Source organism: Zygotorulaspora mrakii, chromosome 1 (assembly GCF_013402915.1).
Source record: "Zygotorulaspora mrakii chromosome 1, complete sequence".
NCBI lineage: Eukaryota > Fungi > Ascomycota > Saccharomycetes > Saccharomycetales > Saccharomycetaceae > Zygotorulaspora > Zygotorulaspora mrakii.
The window spans coordinates 476,139-498,016 of NC_050719.1; the positions used below are offsets into that span (position 1 = coordinate 476,139).

At 38.9% G+C, this 21,878-nt stretch overlaps 11 protein-coding genes across 11 annotated transcripts; 4 read left to right on the plus strand and 7 right to left on the minus strand.

Moving 5' to 3' along the window:
- Positions 1-43: 43 nt before the first annotated feature.
- Positions 44-1,030, plus strand: JID1 (Jid1p; the record flags this gene model as incomplete). The annotated part of the gene is made up of 1 exon (XM_037286129.1): positions 44-1,030. The coding sequence occupies one exon, from the start codon at positions 44-46 to the stop codon at positions 1,028-1,030; it is 987 nt and encodes a 328-aa protein (XP_037142024.1).
- A 381-nt stretch (positions 1,031-1,411) lies between these two features.
- On the plus strand, positions 1,412-2,182 carry ARO7 (chorismate mutase ARO7; the record flags this gene model as incomplete). Its single annotated transcript, XM_037286130.1, has 1 exon — positions 1,412-2,182. The coding sequence occupies one exon, from the start codon at positions 1,412-1,414 to the stop codon at positions 2,180-2,182; it is 771 nt and encodes a 256-aa protein (XP_037142025.1).
- Positions 2,183-2,283: 101 nt separating this feature from the next.
- YMC1 (organic acid transporter) lies at positions 2,284-3,207 on the minus strand (the record flags this gene model as incomplete). The annotated part of the gene is made up of 1 exon (XM_037286131.1): positions 2,284-3,207. The coding sequence occupies one exon, from the start codon at positions 3,205-3,207 to the stop codon at positions 2,284-2,286; it is 924 nt and encodes a 307-aa protein (XP_037142026.1).
- A 189-nt stretch (positions 3,208-3,396) lies between these two features.
- Positions 3,397-4,443, minus strand: BRR1 (Brr1p; the record flags this gene model as incomplete). The annotated part of the gene is made up of 1 exon (XM_037286132.1): positions 3,397-4,443. One exon carries the CDS (start codon positions 4,441-4,443, stop codon positions 3,397-3,399), a length of 1,047 nt encoding a protein of 348 aa, XP_037142027.1.
- Positions 4,444-4,837: 394 nt separating this feature from the next.
- On the minus strand, positions 4,838-5,815 carry TFB4 (TFIIH/NER complex subunit TFB4; the record flags this gene model as incomplete). Its single annotated transcript, XM_037286133.1, has 1 exon — positions 4,838-5,815. The coding sequence occupies one exon, from the start codon at positions 5,813-5,815 to the stop codon at positions 4,838-4,840; it is 978 nt and encodes a 325-aa protein (XP_037142028.1).
- Positions 5,816-5,976: 161 nt separating this feature from the next.
- On the minus strand, positions 5,977-7,524 carry SIF2 (Sif2p; the record flags this gene model as incomplete). The annotated part of the gene is made up of 1 exon (XM_037286134.1): positions 5,977-7,524. The coding sequence occupies one exon, from the start codon at positions 7,522-7,524 to the stop codon at positions 5,977-5,979; it is 1,548 nt and encodes a 515-aa protein (XP_037142029.1).
- Positions 7,525-7,770: 246 nt separating this feature from the next.
- On the plus strand, positions 7,771-9,948 carry EXO84 (exocyst subunit EXO84; the record flags this gene model as incomplete). Its single annotated transcript, XM_037286135.1, has 1 exon — positions 7,771-9,948. The coding sequence occupies one exon, from the start codon at positions 7,771-7,773 to the stop codon at positions 9,946-9,948; it is 2,178 nt and encodes a 725-aa protein (XP_037142030.1).
- Positions 9,949-10,308: 360 nt separating this feature from the next.
- Positions 10,309-11,178, plus strand: FES1 (Hsp70 nucleotide exchange factor FES1; the record flags this gene model as incomplete). Its single annotated transcript, XM_037286136.1, has 1 exon — positions 10,309-11,178. One exon carries the CDS (start codon positions 10,309-10,311, stop codon positions 11,176-11,178), a length of 870 nt encoding a protein of 289 aa, XP_037142031.1.
- An 80-nt stretch (positions 11,179-11,258) lies between these two features.
- MMS4 (Mms4p) lies at positions 11,259-13,205 on the minus strand (the record flags this gene model as incomplete). The annotated part of the gene is made up of 1 exon (XM_037286137.1): positions 11,259-13,205. One exon carries the CDS (start codon positions 13,203-13,205, stop codon positions 11,259-11,261), a length of 1,947 nt encoding a protein of 648 aa, XP_037142032.1.
- A 1,188-nt stretch (positions 13,206-14,393) lies between these two features.
- Positions 14,394-17,426, minus strand: SEC8 (exocyst subunit SEC8; the record flags this gene model as incomplete). The annotated part of the gene is made up of 1 exon (XM_037286138.1): positions 14,394-17,426. The coding sequence occupies one exon, from the start codon at positions 17,424-17,426 to the stop codon at positions 14,394-14,396; it is 3,033 nt and encodes a 1,010-aa protein (XP_037142033.1).
- A 154-nt stretch (positions 17,427-17,580) lies between these two features.
- VPS15 (ubiquitin-binding serine/threonine protein kinase VPS15) lies at positions 17,581-21,825 on the minus strand (the record flags this gene model as incomplete). The annotated part of the gene is made up of 1 exon (XM_037286139.1): positions 17,581-21,825. One exon carries the CDS (start codon positions 21,823-21,825, stop codon positions 17,581-17,583), a length of 4,245 nt encoding a protein of 1,414 aa, XP_037142034.1.
- Positions 21,826-21,878: the final 53 nt, after the last annotated feature.

The following is a 21,878-nucleotide window of genomic DNA, read 5'->3' on the forward strand; positions in this document are numbered from 1 at the left end:
AAGGTCAAGACGAAGAATAAAGGCATATTGTAAAGGAATAGATATGCTATTGCAAAGAAACGTGCCGTTTATCTATAGGTATCGTCGAGCTTGCACTGCACAACTTAAAACAAGATCCACTTTATCGTTTAGCAAGAATGTACTGATTAAGCTGAACTTTAGATTTTTCGCCATCCCCGCAAACTATGCTGAAAGTCACAACGAAGGAGGAAATGTTCATCATGATACGAGGTGGCCTAATCACGAGAATCCAACACCATATGAGGTTTTTGGTATCACTCAACAAGAGTGCTCTTCAAGTAGAAATATAAACAAAAGCATCTTGAAGAAGCGATTTCATGAGTACGCAAAATTGTATCATCCGGATATCTCGCAGAATGTACGGATTATAAGATCACCAATAAAGCAGAAGCAACTTGGCGGGTCCTTGTTGTCTTTTGATGAGAAAGTGCTTAGGTTCAAGATAATGACGCAAGCTTATGAAATTTTGAGCGACACTGGGAGAAGAAATCTCTATGATCTCACGAAATCGAACTGGGCATACGGACCTCAGTCGAGTTCAACGTACGCGTCATCTCATGCATACCCAAGCAGCCATGGCTACCAGACAAACTCAACATATGAGTACTGGAATGCCGGTACGTGGGAAGAAATGAACGATTTAAACAAAGGAACGCAAGAAAGAGAGAAGCTGGATCCGTGGACAGTGTTTCTGTGGCTTTGCGGCCTAGTGGTATGTTTAGAGGCCACTGCGTTACTAACGAGAATCGAAAACTCTTTGACAAGTCAACAGTACACGCACGAGGAAACAGAGTTCGATTTAGCACAATCCTATTCAAACTATGGCCTAGATTCTGATAAGTTTTCAAGACTAAGAAGATTCCTGTGGTTCAGAACCTACGGACTCTATAGGGCTAAAGATGATCTAGACAGAGAAGCAGAGAAGAACGAAGGCTTAGTTCAAGATCTCATAAAAGCTACAGCAGAAAAGGATAATGGAGCATGCAAGTTTTCTGCCTCCAAAAAATGAGACCAGCCACAATATAGCTCGGAGTGATATTCCACAACGAACTTCAACAATGAATACAACTGTATGTTATATTAAACGTAGATCCAAAAAAAACAAGCTTTAGCATATGTTATGTAGCCTTTTAAATAAACCGACGAAACTTATATTCATTATCACGGGAATGATCAGACAGGGCAATTGATCGAAGTTAAAAGGTCCTGTATTTCGCATTATATATTTCATTTTCCTTTCAACATCCTCAGATAGTGATTCGCGAAGCGAATCGTCATGATGCACAAACAATGAAAAATGAAGAGTGATGAGTGAGGACAAAATTGAAGATCTCTTCGAATTTACTACTCATCTAAGGTAATCTGACAGTTGTAGGATAGCAAAAGTATCATGGATTTCACCAATCCTGAGACGGTCCTAGACTTGCGTAACATTAGAGATGAGCTTGTGAGAATGGAAGATACGATTATCTTCAATTTCATCGAGAGGTCGAGATTTCCAACCTGTCCACCAGTCTATGAAAAGGAACGTCCGGGACTTGCAATTCCCAACTTTAATGGCTCATTTTTGGATTGGGCTCTTCTGCAAATGGAAATGGTGCAATCACAGATAAGAAGATTTGAATCTCCAGACGAAACCCCGTTCTTTCCAGATCATATATTGAAACCAATTTTGCCAAGTGTTAATTATCCACCAATTTTAGCTAAATTTGCGTCGCAAGTTAATTATAATGGTAAAATTAAAGAAATTTATGAAAAGGAAATGGTTCCACTTATCTCCAAGTATGATGGTGATCAACCCGAAAACTACGGATCCGTGGCAACTAGAGATATCGAATGTCTCAACAGCTTAAGTAGAAGGATTCACTTCGGGAAATTTGTTGCAGAGGCAAAATTTCAAGCTGAAGAGAAAATGTTCACCAAGTTAATTCAAGAAAAGGACGTCGAAGGACTGATGAAAAGTATCACCAATTCTGCTGTTGAAGAAAAAATCTTACATAGACTGATTAGAAAAGCAGAAGTTTATGGCATTGATCCAACCAATAATAAGGGAGAACGAAGAATCACACCAGAATATTTGGTAAAAATCTATAAAGATTTCGTTATTACAATCACTAAGGAGGTCGAGATTGATTATCTTTTGAGAAGACTTAGCGATTAGCTCTGGATATATATCTCCCATATTCACGTACTGCAAAAATAAAGCATGCGCCTTCATTAATTATTAATATATACATTGGGGATAAATATATAAAAGGTTATTCAATTGAGAAATCTCATAGCAAGTTCAAAAGTTGCAAAAGTAGCACCATTTGCTGGCGCTGCTCTCATCATCGTAGGTGTGAAACCCTTAAAGTATGCACGAATTCCTCCTTGTATAAACAAATTCTTGGCGACAAGACGCATAGACTTTCCGTACTTTGGAGACTTAAGATTATCTGTTTGCATCACGGATTTTATAACATCTACGGGATACACCACTGACCATAAAGCAGTGCCCGCGATAGCACCATATCCACAGAGCTTCCACGCTGGAATATTCTTTCTGTCTAGGCCTTTATTCATATCAGACGCCACAAGCGCTTCATAAACCAGGAAATAGGTACCACAGCCATGTCCTTCGCGAAGTAATGTTGGGATCAGACCACGCATCAAGCCGCCTTGAGATCTCAGTTTCTTGATGCAGTCTATGGGTCCTTTATACAACGCACTCGCGCCAGTCCCGGTTTGTGTTTGAGTTTGTAGTCTTATTCTCACATGTTCAATAGGTGCTGCAAGAAAGGAGTTGGCGATACCACCAGCCAAACCGCAGGTATAGTACTGTTGGAGGGAAAGTGTGGATAATGAATCAGTATTCAATGAATGAAACATTCGCTTCATAGCTTCATTAACACCAAATTGTATAGATACGCAAGCGCCCACACCGAATAACGGCGTCAATGTCCCTTTGTAAAATGCCATAAAACCTTCGTTTTTTATTAAATTGCGCACCACCTCACTTACAGAAGTCACTCTAGTAGATGTCTGTAGACGGACTTTTGCGGTGTCAAAAGGCTGACCAACAAGAACTTGAGCTATTCCTCCTGTAGTGCCAGCCAGTAGGTCCTTCAAAACCCTGGACTTATCCTTCGAACCTTCCAGCTCCAAATCATCAATAAGTTGTGGTGCAGGCCACTCTTCAGACATCCTTCTGCTCAACGAAACTACACTACAAACGCTGTGAGAATCGTCTTCTTTGTTCTTTTGGTTGCTAGATCAGCAATAATTAAATTTCACTTTTCATTTTTTTTTTTTTTTTGAGAACGCTTTACAACATCGGAAGGCTTGAGAACGTTCATATCAATGACCAAAAGAAATCTTCTTTTCTCATACGATTCACACCCAATCTACTAGATCTCTTTGGCGATAAATGCTTGCTATTACAGCAAGTGTCAATCCAACAATATTAAGATCACAAGGAGCAGAACTAATTCCTAAATTTGCCATTTCAGAAGGCAAATTAATTTGAAGTGCTGGAATCTTGATCTTTGCTTCTTCAGACGCCGCCTTGACAGCATCCTCCTCTATTACTTTACGGCACTTCTTACCAAGTTCTCGAATACTGCTAACGGACTCTGCTGTGAGATTGACTGGTAAGTGATATAAAATGTACAAAAGCCAATTGCTTAGCCGAATTGATTGCGGAGGTCTTTTGCACTTCATCATATCCTTGAGCCATTCTTGATTCATATACTGGACAAGGATCCATATGTTACGTGCATTTATTGTAGATGTGAAAGCCGTATGAGTTGGCTCGTGTTCTTGCAAATATTGATACCACTGTTTAAATCCAACTGGAATTTCTCGGTTTAACTCCTGAATATTTATCTTGATGTCATCAATACTTTTAATTTTCTTATTCTTCAGTTTTTTGACAGTGCTGATAGCCCATTGTTCGTCTATCTCGAGAGAGCTATCTTCCTTTATATTTGGAGCTTCCTTTAAGATAGAGAGGAGATGCAGGACTATACCTTTTTGTTCAGGAAGACCAGAAAGATACCTTCGAAGATAAAGCAAGAGAAGATCCATCGTTGTGCCATCATAACCCTGAAATACGTCACTATTTTCATTAACGATTTGCTTCGTATCAATGAACCACTCCAGCCATTTGTCCATACGAAGCCTGAAATCCGCGAAGACCTCACTAGGAGGAGGATTGTTGTTCAAGACTACCACTTTACTTGTCTCTTCCTCCTCGTCATCATACAACGATGCTTTGTACTTAGTATATTGCTTTTTCTTTGAAACGTTCGTTCTCAAGGCTTCTTGGCGCACATTACTCAGATATCGTACAGCTTCAGGGTTAACGAGTTTATCATTAAGTGAAAAGGCCCTGCTTTGCCCGAAAGCAGAATCTACTAGATGCTTAGAATTATCCCTCATGCTTCGATCGATTTTTCCTTTCAGCTCCCCCAATTGAAATAGAAAACGGCTTTTTTCAATATGATATTGACGGATGTCTCAAAGAGATGCATCGTACAGAATTCTAAAAAGTGATATACCTCTTCACCTAACAACGATCATAACGTCGCATCATATATACAGCCAGCTTGATATATTACCGTAGTAAACGTCTAACTATTATTTTCTGTGCTTTTTAAACGCATCATATCCATTCCATTTTCGCCATTTGATGATAAAGGGTTCCTTTTTTTAGTTCCAGCACTAAAATGTGACTGGCTAATTTTGGCAGAGAGTGTATTGAAATTTTTTTCATATGTTTTCAAAATCACTTCAAAGTCGTGAGTTTCAATTAATGAGTAATGGTGTTATAGTATCACTCCCTACTCTTCTTTAATTTAGCAATGACTCGCTCATCAAATTCCGAATCGCAGGCAGGACACCTGTTACTCGGGGGAATTATTGATAAAACACATAAGCAGACAGAGCAAATATAACCCACTGCTACAACTTTACCAGTCAGGTAACATGATGTTCTAAAGTCGACTGATCCTTGGTTTGGTTTCACTATAATCTGTCTCAGCGATGGGTCAATGAACATAGCAGTAGAAAGGTATTGTATAAGGCCATCGGTGGATTCAACATGCAGGTAAACTCCTTGAGTAGCATCAGTAGTTTGTTGCAAAAATGTACTATCTCGTCTCCCCCCAATCTTAACAACATCGATGGGACATTTTAACTTAGTTGCAGAAAAAATACAATTCATGATTGGAATGTATTGGAAAATTTCATCTCTTCCACCACCACTGCCGCAAGTTAAAACTAAAAGGCGCGACTTGAGTGAAATTGATGAAAGCTCTCTTGAAAGCCTGTTGGTATATGTGAGTCCGGCAGACATTCCGCCAGCCAGTGTGCTTTTTTGTGTAATCTTGTCTACCTGATTTTTCTCTTCTTGAAACAGCTTATACAACTCTTCAACTAAAGTCTCATCAACATTTCTGAACTGTCTATACATGTCATTGCTGATGATTGAGAGATCCTTAGTTGAAAAAGATGCATGCCCATAAGATTGCTCAGAGTATTGTCTTGAGACACTTTTTGGATAGAGATATTTGATGCCTTGTGAATGTGCAGCAATAACAGCCACTCGATTTGAATTGTTGAAGGCTAAATGTGCGTTCAGGAAGACTATGATGGATTGCAGTACCGTTATCATGTTGCCATCCTTGCCGTCTAGCTCTGCCCACAATTTAGGCGCTGTGTCGATGACAAGAACCAATAAAGACGGCGTTTCCTCCGCATACTGCGGCCTTGTTTTAGAAGTACGGAATGTTGGATCAGAAATAGCGTCCATTTGTTGCACTGGCTGGTCTTGTGGTACCGATCTCTATACTGTATTTCGATTACACGTACTTGGTCTTCTCTTCAGATTGCAATTTTGATGTTCGGACTGTTAAGAAAAGTAAGAGAACAAAGACTTAGCGAAATAAATCATTTAATAATACAATCTGATATTTACATAGATATTATAGATCCCTCCTCAATGGAATAAGCCACGACCACCTTGTCACTAGCATAATTCCATGAGAGATTAAAGATGCAATCTCGCTCTTTCGGACTTTGGTAGCTACCATAAACAGGAAATGTGATGGGAGATATTGGACTATCGTTTCCAAGCTTCTCAAGCAGCGCCTCAACATCATAGACTATCAGATGCCCATCTATGAAGCCTGCAGAATATTTTTTTTTGTCACTAGATAATTCCGCTGAGAGAATAGGCACTCCATCAGCGATGGTAACAGCAATTAAAGTATTTTTTGATAACGACCATAGACGGATCGATCCATCCATCGAAGAAGATATTATCTTATCGTCATCAAGCCAACAAGCTGAAACGATGGTTTGTGAATGGCCATAAAAACAATTGCTCGGGTTACTGCTGCCTCCTCGCCAAACTCTCAAGGTAAAATCATCCGAAGCGCTTAATAATAGCTTTTTGTTTCGATTGAATTTTAGAATACCTATTGGACCTTGATGACCAATTAGTTTACCGATAGGTTTCCTCTCTCCAATTTGATATACTATCAGTGAACCTTGGATCCCTGGCAAGACAAATTTATCCTTTTCTACCCATTCCAAATCAACGCCCAAAGAGTCAGAATCTGCTGCATTTTCTTTCAATTCAAAATTCTGTAGAGCTGTGCCAGTTATTACGTTCCATAAGATTGCAACGTTATCAACATCTGATGTGAGAAAATGTGAATCGTCCTCGTTCCATTTAATGGATACAATGGGTGACCTATGGAAGCTGAAAACATTTTGTAGGTGTCCTTCGGCATTCCATAGCCTCAGTTCACCGTTTTCCACTCCAGTGACGATTTTCTTCCCATCTGGCGACCATGCTAAGCAGGTAACTTGGTTTGTTGTTATACCGCTAGATGAATTAAATGCAAAAGGGTGTCTCAATTCTAACGACTTCTCGACAGTCGCTTTTTCAGAATTGTAGTGTATGATCCTGGCCAATGAATCCTGTCCTCCAACTGCTAACAGCTCCGGAAAGTGAGGATTCCAACTTGAGAGAACTATCTTACCAAGTTTTTTCTCTTCTTTCAAGGTCTTGATGAAAAGCGGGGGACTTTTGCTCCTCGTATTGCTATCTTTATCTGGTGCGACACTATACACAACTTCTTTTTCTTTCTCTTTTTTCTCATCTTCCAAACTCTCATAATCATTCTCCAGTGAAAATCTGCCTTTAGCCACCACCTCTGGGCAAGTTGCCTTGTCAATTTCTAGTGCTTGCGCAAGATTAAAAATACTCGCATAGTGTGTCTCATCCACATCTCGAAGCTTGCCAGTTGAGTCCACCAGCAACTCGCACTCACAAAAAAGTATACCTTTCTGAACGAGATTTACCAATGTTCCAAGTGGTATGTGCTGCTTGTATTTTCGGTCAAATTCCAATACTCGAGTATCATCCTGCAGTGCCAATGCACTAACCTCGTTACCGGTCTCTTGAAGATACCGCCATATCAAATAATTTAGCTCTTCACTAGTAATACTCATAACTTAAGCATAAACGCGGACTATTGTGAGAATTCCTACTATTAGCTAACCGAAACTCAATCTGTGTTAACATTTTTTTGAAATGACATTCCAGCTCGTTTGTTTACTTCAAAGTTTGAAATTTCCTCAAAAAAGATCAAACGCTTGTAAGCTAAAAAGGGCAATATTGAAATTAGAGAAGAAGTAAATACGATATAACTCATATTGGAGTTTATTGGCATTTGACAAATCCATCATCAAGCAGAAATGGTGGATTTTTCATTAAAAAAGGCAAAAAACAATTGGAAAAACACTCGAGGGTCTTCTCCCACCAAGGAGAAGTTGAACGATTCACCATCAAAGATTAAAACGAAGATGCCCAACAAAAAGAATCCATACACTAGCATGAAAATGTCTCCAGAGTACTCCAAGTTACCGACGATGGACGCCAAGCAAAAGACAAAAGTAGCTAGCTCAATGCAGCGCAGACTGTCCATGCAAAATCCAAACTATGTTCCCCCAAAACTGGATTATTCGATGCCCCTGCCAATGTCTTCCATGGAAAGTCTTATTCAAGGCCATAATGCGAGTGGTGCAAATTTGGTTCATGGGAGTAATCCACAGCCAATCGTTGATAGGGCTCACAATGGAAAACCGTCGGCCCACCCCAAAACTTCTCAACCGAGTACAGAAATGCCCTCGGCAATAATGAAGCCAGAAGCACTACGGAAAGTTCTAGGTAATCCTAATTTCAATGCAAAGTCGTTTGTTCATGATGCACTTGGAGATGCCACTGCTATAGAAATAGATGGATTTACCTCAAACTTAACAGACTTAGCAAGCGAAGTTCAAGAGGAAGCTAAAGAAAATATTAATAGGTCGCACAGAGACATTTTGACGGTGAATAATGATCTTGGGAGTGCAGCTCAGGAATTAAAACAATTAAGAACAAGTATTAATGAGCTGAATGAAGCAATGCAACAATTATTGGTCATGGCCCAAAAAAGGCTTCAAACAGAGGAGCATTCATCACAACCATCATCAAAGAATAGCAATGCGCCATCATCAGGGCTTCTACCACCAATGCGGGCAGGGACCATATCGAATGCAAAAAGAGATAGAACAAGCGTAGCAATACTAGAGAGATTATGGGACAATCAATTAACAGAGCTATTTAAAAATGTCGAAGGTGCCCAAAAGTATATTTCTTCTGCCCCTGGAAGACATGTTTTGCTGGAAAGTGCGGACTGGCTAGAATTGAATGTTGCCACTTTAAAGCCGTTGCAAAATGTTCATATTTTCATTTTGAACGATATGGTACTTGTTGCTGGTAGACCACGAGATAAACAAAATGAGCTTGTAGTTAGCCAGTGCAATCATCTCAAAGAAGTTTCAATATCTCCTGATGGTGTTTCAAGTGACAGGTTATTATTCTCATTCGGGAACAATATCAAATGCTTGTATCAATGTCGTAAACAACAAGAGGGAATAAGACTGCTTGCTGTTGTTCGAAGAGCTAAAGACGATTTACGAGAAATATCCCAAGCAGAAGAAGAGAATACAAGAAAAATTAAAGAGTCTTTTACCTACCTACAGTCCACACAGCAGACACCTAGTAGGGAAAGTGCCAGGAGTCCCATCAAAGGTTCCAGACGAAGCGTTGGTAGTATGACACCTGGGAAAACTGGAGAGGCTGTTGATAGCTATCTTTTGGAAACGATCACAATGTCGATGCACTCCAGAACTCGCTCGAGGGACATGAACTCTGCTGCAAAACAGTTGAAAACTTTAGGAGACCAAAGTGAAGAGATCGATATCGAATTGGGTAGATTGAATTTTGACAAAGCCACTACACTATTGGTAGATCTAGAATCACAACTAGATCGACTTTCTGATCGCATTGATAACGAACATTTAATGCTGCATGACTTGATTAATTTAAAAATTGACCAAAAGCGAGACGCGATAGCTGCAAAGTTGTCACAGTCTATATCGAATTCGTTTGAAATATCTAATTTGGTATCTTGTGTTAAGAATATGATAAAACTAGGGTTCTCAGAGGAAGGTCTGGATCTTTTCCTACAAAATCGATCAAATCTAATCGAAGATCTGGTTTTACAGATTGGTTCATTCGATAACTCAACTAATTACTTCACACAAATAGCAGTAATTCGATTCCAAACCATGAAAAAGACAGTTTTATGTTTCCAACAGACCTTTCAAGATTCTGCGGATAAGTTTTCCTCAATATTAGTCAACTGGTGTAAGGAAGAAGTTGATTCACATTTTAAACTTATTGAGAAGCAACTTCTTAACGAGGAAATGCTTTCTGCTGCATCAATAAAGTCTTCAAGAAAGCAAATAGATGGTTTAAAGCAAGTAGGCCTCGATTTCGTTTACAAATTAGATGAGTTTATCCGGAAGAACAGCGATAAAATTCTCTAGCAAAATCAGTCGCTGTAAAATGGGTGATCGTACCGTAGGGTAGGTCATGTATAGAGAAAAAATTAGAAAGATCAACCTTACTATGGATGATCTGTGCAAGTAAAGGCTGTTATGAATCTTTCCAACCTTGACTGATGTTGTGACCAGTATTATCCAACCTACCGTTTGAAATGATTTCAAGAAACTTCCAGAAGCTTCATGAAATCAGAGCCATTATTTTAATATAAAGAAGTCGATGAGCATCTCAAAGATGACCGATGTTGTCGAGGTTCATTTCTGGTTACAGCAATCTGCATATATCAGTTTGCATATATCAGGGGTATTATTAGATAGTTAAATTGAATAGTCAAATCGTGGAAAATGGAAAAACTTCTCCACTGGTCAATCGCCAACTCGCAAGGCGACAAGGAAACTGTTGATAAGATAGGTCAGCCAGATCCCAAACTTTTAGCTCAACTATTTGGGAGTGGTGGGCCTGATGACCCCACTTTAATGAAAGAGGCAATTGCTGTAATTTCCAATCCAGAAGCAGACTTAGAAAACAAGCTGATTGCGTTCGACAATTTCGAGATGTTGATCGAAAATTTAGATAACGCCAACAATATCGAGAATATGAAGCTTTGGGTACCTTTGCTGAAGACTTTAGATGCAGAGCAAGAAGACCTGCGTGCATCGGGACTATCCGTTATTGGAACTGCAGCACAGAACAACATTCCAACTCAGGACAGCTTTTTGAAATATGATAATGGTCTACGAAAACTGATAGAACTTGGAAACGACCTGAAAGAACCTGCCAATGTTAGAATCAAAGCTTTTTATGCCCTTTCTAATCTAGTAAGAAATCATCCATCAATGGCTCAAAAATTCAAGGAGTTAGGTGGGTTAGATATCGTAGCACCAGTTCTCACCGATTTGAATGCAATATCCAAGCTTAAAATGAGAGCAATTTCTTTAGTTGCTGCATTTTTGACCTCTACTCAAATTGATGATGAGCTGATCCAGTTACTAAGAACTGAGAGTATTATTGGCTCTACAATTGAGTGTTTAAAGACCGAAACGGACATAAATATCATTGACAGAGTTCTCAATTTTTTGTCTCAACTAATTTCCGCTCATATTAAATTTAGTGAAGCGGAGGTTCAGGGACTGAAGACCGGTATTCAGAACATTGAACAATGGAAGGATAGATTGAATGAAGAAGACTTTTCGGTTGTAAAGCATGTATTATAAAAATATAAATTACAAGCATTATTCTCTTTAGAAACTTAAGCACTCTTTATAAAATTGATACCCGCCAAGGGTCGTATATATTATTGAATAGTCTCATTCGGGTCTCTACAAGTTAAAAGCTTAAAAAGCCTCTCTTCCATTGCTTCTGTCATCAAGTGTTTCCCATCAAGTCCCGATTTGATTTCTCTCCTTTCGAAATCTTTCAAAAGTGACTGGAACGAAGAATACGCTGCAACAACGCTAGAAGCCTTCAATTCGGGCATTCGGTTTATCTCTCGTAAACTCTTCATTAGTACTTCCTTTTCGTCCTTACAAGATTTGACATTTATGTGGCAGTATCTCATGAATCGTATGTTTGGATCAGTTCGCTGTTTCCCAATGATTGATACTAGATTAGGCAACGTTTTTATGAAATCTGCATCCGAAGATACTGTGTGAATTTTTACTCCCCACATTCTGTCGATATGTTGAATTCTTTGAGCGACATCAAAATATGTCATGTTCAAGTCTTCAAAGGTTCTTCGTTTCTTAATCTGCACTGATTGAACACCCTTCTGAGAGCCTCCTAATTGCACTTGCACCCTATTCTTGTATCTTTTATTCTCTTGAGCTTGCAAAGATCTTTTGAACCTGTTGAGCCCGCTGAGGATCACAATTAAATATTTTTCTCCGCTTGATAAGGACTTCAGATCATTATACAACTTTGTTTTATCTGATCTGTATCTTTCGAAAAATATCTGAGCATCGTAGTAAAGCATTACTATGGTCTCTTCAAGCGTTACGCTTTCACTGGGATAATATACATCATTATTGAAATCGTATGTGCTATTGCACTCCCTCAAGAACCTCAGTAGTGGCAATTCTTGATTTGAAACTGCTTCCAGCGTGGCGGGTAAGAGTAATTCTTTAATGTTATCTTCACCCTTCTCAAACTGCTCCAACAAGTAGCCTGGAATCTCTACAACAATTGATTCTCTAGCCTTTACGTTATCTCTATGTATTTGATTCACTTGCTTGAATAAACTTTTATTCCTTTGCAACCAATCTCGTACCAAAGCCTCCGATTGCGTCCTGCTCAGACAGTTCCCCTGGACAATATAATGCTGCAACCTGCGAATTTCCCTTTCTGACGTTGTGGGTTCTTTGATGGTATTGGATGTGTTAGAAGTTGAAGAGTTTTGAGGGCCAAAGGTGTGATATTCGTGTTTGGACGGAGTAGATACTACTTTATCAATCCTTTCGGTCAGAAATTCACGAGCACTTAGTTCAATTATTTCAGGTTTGTTTGCTTGTAATTCATATTCTTGAGAAGGCTTTGAAAATAAATCATTTGTCGTCTCAAGATTAGATGGCGTAGTACATGCTTCCTGCACCGTCAGTGGTCTACTGTCGATCGGTAGGCACTTCTCATAATCGGGTGCCGAATTGCAAATAGGTGACAAAGGGAAAGCCTCAATTAAATCTTGAAAATTGACAGATGAACAACTATCCTGGCATCTATTCTCTCTGGTAGGGCATCCATGTACATCATCCCCCTCATGTTCTATAACTAAAGTTGTACCAAATTTAGCTGGAGTAGAGTCCACTTTTGTTCGCCTTAAAAACCCCCCTCCAGGTGGTGTATTTTTTGCGCAGCTTGATGTATGGTCGTAAAGTTCTTCATTAAGTTTGCCGGAATACGATGATGATTCATCTAAAATTTCATCCAGTAATCTCTTTCGTCGGTTGATGGTATTCACATCAGTTACCTCATTTCTGGCGAGTGTAGAAAGGTCGCCTTCTATACTTGTGCTAAGATCCTGATAAAACGGTACGTTTAATTCAATGGATGTATTGGAACCATTGTTCACCGATTTGATTTCTAAAATTTGCGATTCTCTCTCTAGAACCATCGGTGATGATGGATACACATTTGATTGCCTTTCGGAATCTTCTTCAGTAAGTATCGTGACTATCTCGCGATGAGTAACATTGCTGCTATGTTTCGAATCCTCGTCACTGTTATAATGCCGCGACGTATTATGCATCTATAGTCTTGAGTAGAGCTACTTGTTTTAGTTTGTTTATTCATTTTTGCACTTGACCAATGTCGCGTTATGCCATTTTGTTATATATGCAAAGCATTATAATATGCGACATAAAAACTAAGAAAGTAAACTTGCTGACAACGGGAGCTTTTACGATGATATTGAACTTCGAGTTGATGGGCGTAAAACCTCATTGAAAAGGCTGTCCATATATCTTGTGGTTTACATCCCTGATTATAAGTGTTTACACTTGCATGCAAAGCTCTTGAGCAAAACTCAAAGATTACGCATACGCTCATATTTTTGCCAGTTTGGCAGTTCCAGACCTTTTGCCTGTGATGCGAAAGTCATTTGGACGTGCATAACCTGGGCGTTGGGCTCATTTTATTTTCGTTGGGGTATGCCTTGGCATCAATAGATATCATCAGGATTTCTTCGTATTTTTTTACAGTCTCTCACTGGGTGACAGAAATAAGTAACGTTAGGATAATTTAGGAGCTTACAAGCTACTAAACCGGCCCCATTATTATTACACAGGTATGCAGTAGTTTATATAGATTTGGAGTGCTCGGCAGTTACAGAAGAGTTATTCACCAGCGTTGCGCTTGCAGAATCTCCCGCTCAATGCAGAAACTTGGCATTACTAAGTTCGTCTGTCACTGCCTCTCTGTATCCAAAGTAACACGCAAAAAGTGTTTGCTTGATTCAACCCCATAAAGAATTGTATAATTCTACGCCTGGATATGAGACTCTTTTGGTATAATATCCTTCATAAATGTAATTCTGCCAGAATAAACTGACTGTTATCATTTGTTCCACTCTTTCTGTACCAAAAAATCATATAGCCAATGAGTTTCAACAATTTTTTATGCATATAAAAATTCTAGCCTCTCACGACGACTATTTTGAGGGTGAGACTTTCTCGTTGAGACCCACTTCAAGGGTTGATAGATAGATGCATTAATGCAGACCTGATGTATTCTCCCGGAATACTCAAAATACTATCTGTTCTTCTCAAACAGCTAAATGCAATACGAATCATGTTTTGGCAGGTCTGGCAGATAATTGAGAAATTTATTTCTCGGTTAAGCTTCGATGCCTGAGCTAAGGCTAATGTAATCACATCAAAAACTACTTAACATAGTATGACCTCACTACAATGCTTTTTTGTTATATGAAATATGTCTATTACTGTAGTTGCAGTGTTTCTAACTTTTTTACTGCATCATGATATTTTTTGGAGTTTAAAGGAAGTGAGTTCACTCGTTTTGAACTATCACTGCTCCTTTTCAATTGCTTTTGTAGTTCTTCGCTGAACTGAAGTCTTAAGATTACCTTCAAATCATCTTTGGAGCAAAGGAATAAATTACCTGCTTCGATTTGTTTGAAGAAAGTCGACTCATCAGATCCACAGAGTGAATACAAATTCATGGCATCACTCATGTCAACATTTGAGGGGTCTGATAATATGTTTCTACATGTGTGCTGCAAAACACTAACATTTTTCAAGATCTTTTTTATGCCATTCTTGTTTAGCACACGAATGGAATGCATGCCACCTAATAACGCTAAATTGTTGAGTTTGTCAATACCAGTAAAGACAGCATCCAGAATTGGAGGGGGGAATTGTTGCCTGTACTTATTCTCTAGCATCTTCAAGTCATGCAACAAGGATGAAATATGCTCGTCAAGTTCTGCGCTGTCAACATCTGCATTCCAGCTCCTGGTATTTTGAAACAAACTACCAATGTGATATAAGCATCGTGCTCTTATATCGAATCTAATAGCGGATAGTAGCCGATTTTTCAGCGAAGAAAACCCAACCACAATCTCATCAAATTTCTCACTGGAATCTACATCCATTGAAATTTTTGGAGCTGCCATTTTATCCATGTTTGTCAAATCACTGGATTCGAAAAAAGACCAAGTGTCTTTCAAATGATCAGCATCATAAACTCCATTTGGTTCCAGAGAAGGAGTAACAAGTTTTTTCAAACTAGGAAGCCACTCCAGAATCCAAAAAGACGTGCTCAAAAAAAGTTCCACAGCATCGACTGTGACAATGTTCAAAAGATCATCCTTCTGCAAACTGTTTTCTTCCCTGAAAAAATCAGGGCAGTGACTAATTAAAGCTCTAGCTTCTTTTAAAGCGACAGAAAAATCCTCATTCAAAATTTGGTTTTCCATTTCCATAATCTTTTTATCTTCTAACCAAATTGTAATTATTTTTTTCCCTGAAATGCTGTGGTTGGTACCAAAAAGTGTTTTGAAAAGATTAAGATAGTAATTATGGAATTTGTCCAAAAAATCGAGCAAGAGGCTGCATATTTTTTTCCTGAAAATGTGAGTAGTGTTCATGACATACAGAAGTTTGTAAAGGAGGTTCTTAAAATCTGCAGCAGGTTTACAGATATATTTATTTTCTTCCGTCAATTCCAAAGTATAAGGGTTTGTTGCTTCAATCTTGGAGGCAAAAAGATGAGACAAAGTCATTTTAAGCTCAGGTAAAAAACTTTGGTCCATATAATCGACAAAAAAGTTCATTGAAGACTGAGTGCGAGTGGAGAACTCTAGCGGGATCAAATCAGAAGCAGACTGACAAAAAATAAGAAGAGGTTCAAGGAGGACCTTCATGTTGAAGACAGATGGAGCTATCAATGATTCCTCCTGTTCGAAAGACTCTTCCTCCACGTAAATAGACTCTAGCTCGGCATTCGTTGAAATATTAATTCCAGGAAATATGTCTTTCAGTAGGGCTTTTAATTCGTTAGTGTGATCAACAGCAGCTGAACTATCTTTAATATTGTTTTGCAACACAAACAATGGCGAATGTTTCTTTTTTGAGGACGTAGAAATTGACGTATTTCCATAGCGGACGTCCACATCATTAGACAAAACCGAATTTTTCAAGTATCTCGATATGAGTGTTTCGATTTCGTCTAGCAGCTTAGGCCAAACTAAATCAAATCGGTATATTTTTGAAGCATCAGTTGACGGTAATAATGTACTGACAGTCTCAAATACTATACGATGACCTTGAGCCGCGATTAATAGTTTAACAAAGATCCTAAAGAAGCACTTTCTTATTACAACCGACAGTGCGTCCTTTGCCGAAATTCCGAAATTGCTATCTTCCGTCAGATTTAGAGCCATTTTGAGCATCGATGGGTGATTCATTCGTATTTCTTCAGTGCACTTTATTATTATATTGTGAAATTCTTCCTTTGCCCTATCTGTGAGAATACTCAAAGCATTTGGGAGCTGATTTATATCATGAAGAATAGAAAGTAGGAAGAAAATACGCCCAAAGTCATCGTCTTTTGGGATGCTTGTAGTCTCTTTGTAGCCAGGAGCTTTCAGAATATCCAAAAATTTGGTCAATCGATTGCTCATGATTCTTGATTGTTTGGAGACATCAACATTGACCACATTATATATGTAATTTTCTAAACTTGTAAATCCTTCCCAAGACTGTCCAATATCCTCCAACATAGTTCCTTCCGAACTTTTCAGTCCTGCCTTCGAGTAGACTATAGTATGGATTTCCTCAATCAAAGTGTTGAAAAGAACATGTTCTTGCATTTCCAATTGCTGTTTTAAAATTTGAAGAGTTTCCAAAGACCATAAATTATGCGTGTTTGCACTTAAAAAACCCCGAGCCAACAGTTTCTGGGCATCTTTATAATCTGAATTTCTAATGTGATCTTCAACTTTCTCAGGTAGCTGCATCAAATATTCGATTGCGGATAATATTTCAACCATTTCTGATTGCACCTTTGATTTTTCATTCAAGACCCGTAAGTTGCCTTTTTCCATCGTTATATTCTTGTTGGCATCAGCAATCTGCGTCTTTAGCTGAACTATGTTGTCTTGCGCATTTGTTATAGATTCCACAGCAATGCTGTAAGATGCAACTGTAGTATTTAAGACTTGAAAGTGTTCGTTTACTGCTTCTTTTAAATCGTATCCAATTCTCGTTTTTAGCTGTCTGAAGTCCTCATACCTATGTCCTAACCCAACAGATGTATCATCGAGAAATGCCAGGGCTAACTCAAGAGGGTTAGAGTTTTCTGTTAATATACGGTTCCACTGAGATTCTACATGACTTAAATCGTCCTGCAAGCTATTCAGGGCTGTGTTTCTCGCCCTCTGTTGAGCGTCCGATACACTGTTCACAGATAAACCACGTCTCCGCCCCTTCGGAACACCTAAATGATTCATATTGATGTGAAAGTAAACCTGTGCTCTGTAATTAAAGCCCGCTGTCTTCCTACCCTATTTTACTTCAAATCATATTATCCATTTACCTTCCATTAAATGCAGGAGGATTCTAAATACGTGAAATATTAAATATCGCTATACACGAGGTATCAATTCATTTAGTTAAACTGATGGTACCAGAAGTATCGGCGGTTATCAGCAGTTGTAAACCATTTATGACAGCGGAGGCCATACAATTGATGTTTTCACTATACTTAATTCTTTCAGCTGATTTGCCTTCATTACTGCTGGTCTTCTTTAGCAGCAAGTAGCTCAAGCTGGCAGTAGCCTGAACTGTCACTAAATCATTTGTGCTCTTCGGTTCCCTTAAAATCCTCGAGGAATTTAACTTTCTCATATTCACCATGACAAGCTTATTACTAGAGCCATTTGCGACAACAGCGTATTCTCCCGTGACAAATATGCTGTTTACCGTTATTGCATTTAAGAATCTTAATTTATCTAACTGTTTTTGCACAGGTAGGAATGTCCCGATTGAAGGTTGCTCATCAGAATGGATGACTGCTGTGCGACATTTCAGCTTGGCGTAATCCCAGACAGTGAAAAGAGCAGACGAAAGGCCGCCAACCACTATTACTGTGTCTTTACCCATAACACCGCATTCGCTGAGATGAGTAATGGGGTGATGGTCACCGAATGCCCAGCTCTTAATCAAAAGATGAAACCTCAAATCCCATAAATCAATGATACCTTTTGTGGTACCAAGTATTAGAACTGAACCGGACTCTCCTGCGGCAAAGCTTGCGACCGCCCCATGTGAAACGGGATTAGATATTTTCTTGATACACTTCATGGTTCTAATATCCAAAATGAGTATTTGTGAGGTATTTGTTAGCGCAATCAGTTGCGATATGTCATCTGTAATGACTGCTTTGATAGTTGTCGCATATACCTCCCTCTCTTCAGTCTGGTCAATTTTGAATTTTCTGATTGTTTGAAATCTAGCAAACTTTCTCTGTGATTCTTTTATCTGGTAAAGGACCCTCAGAACGACTATGAGACCATCTTTCGTAGATATGCAAAATGAATCGTAACCAGTCAATGCGATTATATTAGTTATTGGAGAAGCCAAGTCGTGAGTCAACGATGAAGTATAAAGCTCACCGGATATTATCTTCGTCAAATCCCACAATTTGATTACACCTTGATCAGAGCCACTAATCAAATATGGGTTAACGCCACTGGAGGTGGCCAAGGCAGTAATGGAAAGTTGCCTGCCTTCTGTGAGATTAGTAACAAGCTTTCCTTTCACTTGGTCGAGAGTTTCATGCGGTATTGTATCGCTGATAAGAGACCCGAAGTTTTTGTATTCTCTCAATGATGGAAGTATTTTCAAGTTATGCAAATAATCTTTGATCGTTCCAACGTTACCCTCATAGCTATCATGAATTGTGTATTCCTGTTCATCGACATCATGCTCCAGTGTATCATACGGCACATCTCGCTTTTGCGGTTTGAACTCCAGCTGAACGTATACGTTTTCTAGATTGGATGTCGTTGTTGCCGCTGCTTTTGTTGTGAACATTAAAGATCCGTTCATATCTTTCACCGTAGGCAAGTCACAATGTATGTCCTGTTGCAGTTTAGGTTTATTTACAGCCCCTTCCGTTACAGTCATTGTGGCTGTTTCGTCATCTTCTGCAAACTTTACATCAAAGAAGATAGTTCTAGGCATTAATTGCGGGACGGCCAAGTTGAGCCGATCATACCTACTGGAATTCCTCGTTTTTTCATTTTCCAGAACACTAGTCTTACGCGATATCAATTTTGCTGCCCTCAGGATATAGCCGCGAAGAACGGCCAACTTCCAAAAATCACTTTCAGTCAAACCAATCGATTTAAATTTATCTACCCAATTCTTATCTTCGGTTGTAAGGGGAATCTCACTGTTATCGAAGGACCTGACAACAGATTTGGATGCCTTCATGATGTTGAAGCCATAGTTTCTTTGAGAATAATCTTTAGTGATGAAAGATGTATTGTCATTTCCAAACGCATCAACGTGATTACTCGGAACCTGTTGCCAAAAAAGTGATTTAGATGCTCTGAGCGACCAGCTGCAAAGAAAATTGTACACAGTTCTTGATACCGGAAGCTTGCAGCTGGATAGCATCAAATCATAGGTGAACTCTACGTCGAATTCGAAAAAGGGTCTTACAATAGGATAGAGAACACAATAAACCTCAGCTTTTGATAGATTAGCGGAAATCTCAACTATAATCAATAGCGAATATTGTCGTATCCAAAAATTTGGATGAAGAAGTAGGGGCCGTATTGTATTGCATATGTCATAATGAAATCGCTTTTGAATCAAACCCGTTTTGCAAAGATCTTTCAAGCTTTTAAGTACATTCACAACCACAAGTTCCTCCGAATCTGTTATTGTTTGTATCAACAAAGGCAAAATATATTGTTCAAGGGTTATCGGGCCCAGTAATATGGCAATACCAGAAATGGTTTGAATAAGCTTTATTCTTAATGATGAATCCTTGTCATTAAGATATGTTATAAGATGACTCAAAATTACATCGTTGGTCTTTTCGCGTCCAAAGAATTTACAAAGTGGTAATATATTGCCCAGCAAGGCAATCTTGACGTTGGTCTCGCTATCGGTCAGCAGTCCAACCGCTAAATCTTCCACTTGTTGGACAAGCTTTTTGATATTCCGACTAGTAACTTCAAATGCCTCCAGACCTCCATTGGGTATATCTGTCAGCTGATGAGAATTGGAGGAGTAAGAAATCTCTTGAAACCGGTTTGCCACTGTCAGAATGTCACCAAGACAATTTGCCACAATAATACGAGTATAGGAATTCACCTTGCTCTGCAGCAGTAAACGTTTCAACCGAGGTAAAAGATAGTCAACAAAGATGTATTCATTTATGGGGTTTACCTTCTTGATGGTATTCAAAACCTGTGTTAATGCCTGTACGGCCAGCGCTTGGACATTAGGATACTCGTCCTCAAAGCAGGATACCAGGTATGGTATTACTCTATCAATCTTATTTTCATCTGATACAAATTGAGAAAGGGCAATAAGCATTTCAAGACATCTTAATTTAGTGATGCTGGACACAATGTTTCGCAACCCATGGGAAATGTATGATATGAATAGCAAAGCGCACTCATCTTTAACTGGCTGACAATTTGAGTCAATGAAACGTGCATTTAGTACTCCAGTTTCTGCTAGTTTTACTCCCCGTGAGAAAAACCAATCGAATTCTTGATTCACCACAAACTTCCGATCTAATGAACCAGTGTAACCCATATACTCACAAATCATCTTGAAGTCTGTGTATATCTTTGCACAGCAACCATCTACAACATTCATTTGATTCTCAAGAGTTGTATGTGTACAAACTGCGCCTGTACTAGGCGTACTTGTGCTCATTGTGGCTAATGTTCTGAAGTATTCATAGGTGAAAGTATAAAAATATTCAGGGAAATATTTTCCTCTGTATTTTTCCATAATCTCTCTGCTGGATAATCGTTTATTGGGATTCAATTGAATCATGTCCATTATTAAGCTTTTAAGTTCCTTTGACTTTATCTCCTCGCTAAAAAATCCTTCAACGACGTAGTCTTTATTCTTGTACTTGAAGAGTTGAGAAAGGTTAAAGAGAGGCCTCCCTTCGGCATTAAGTTCCGCAATGCAGCATCCCATACTGAATATATCCATAGCTTTGGTCACTGGTCCCTGTGATTTATTTGTACTTTCATGAAGTTTAGAATCAAATCTTTCTGGTGCCAAATAGCATGTTCTTCTCTTAGACGTATCAAAATAAAAGGAAAACTCTCCTGGGTTATCTTCCGGAAGATAAGTTGGCTTAATTGACGATGAAAAATCTGCTAATAAAAGCCAGTTCCAACTTGTCACCAATATATTTTCGGTTTTAATATCTCCATGTGTTATGTCTGCTTGATGAATATCATCAAGGGCCTGAAGAAGCTGGAAGGTCAAAAATTTGAGCTCTACGTCGAGTAAATAAGGCCGTGAACTAAGCCTATCATAAAGGTTACTTTTCAGATGTTGTCGTATCAGGTAACCTGCTCTGTTTGATTCTACCACTTTGCTGAAGTTTAGGGCAGTTGGTAAGGGCGCCAAGCGCAATGCCTCCCTCATGATTGATTGCTGAATATCTTTCAAATCATAGTTCTCCATAGGTTTTATAAACACTTTGATAATGACCTCGCCATTGGGATCCAATCCTTTACATGTTTTCAAAAACATAGATGAATTCAGCTGCGAAACATAATGCACTTCATTAAGGACATCGATATAAGAGAAAATAGCAATAGAAGGGGCTGTTCGGGCTGATAAGGACAATTGTGCTCCCATCCTGTGCTGCGATGAATGGTATTTAATACCGTTTCTTACTTTTAAACTAAGAG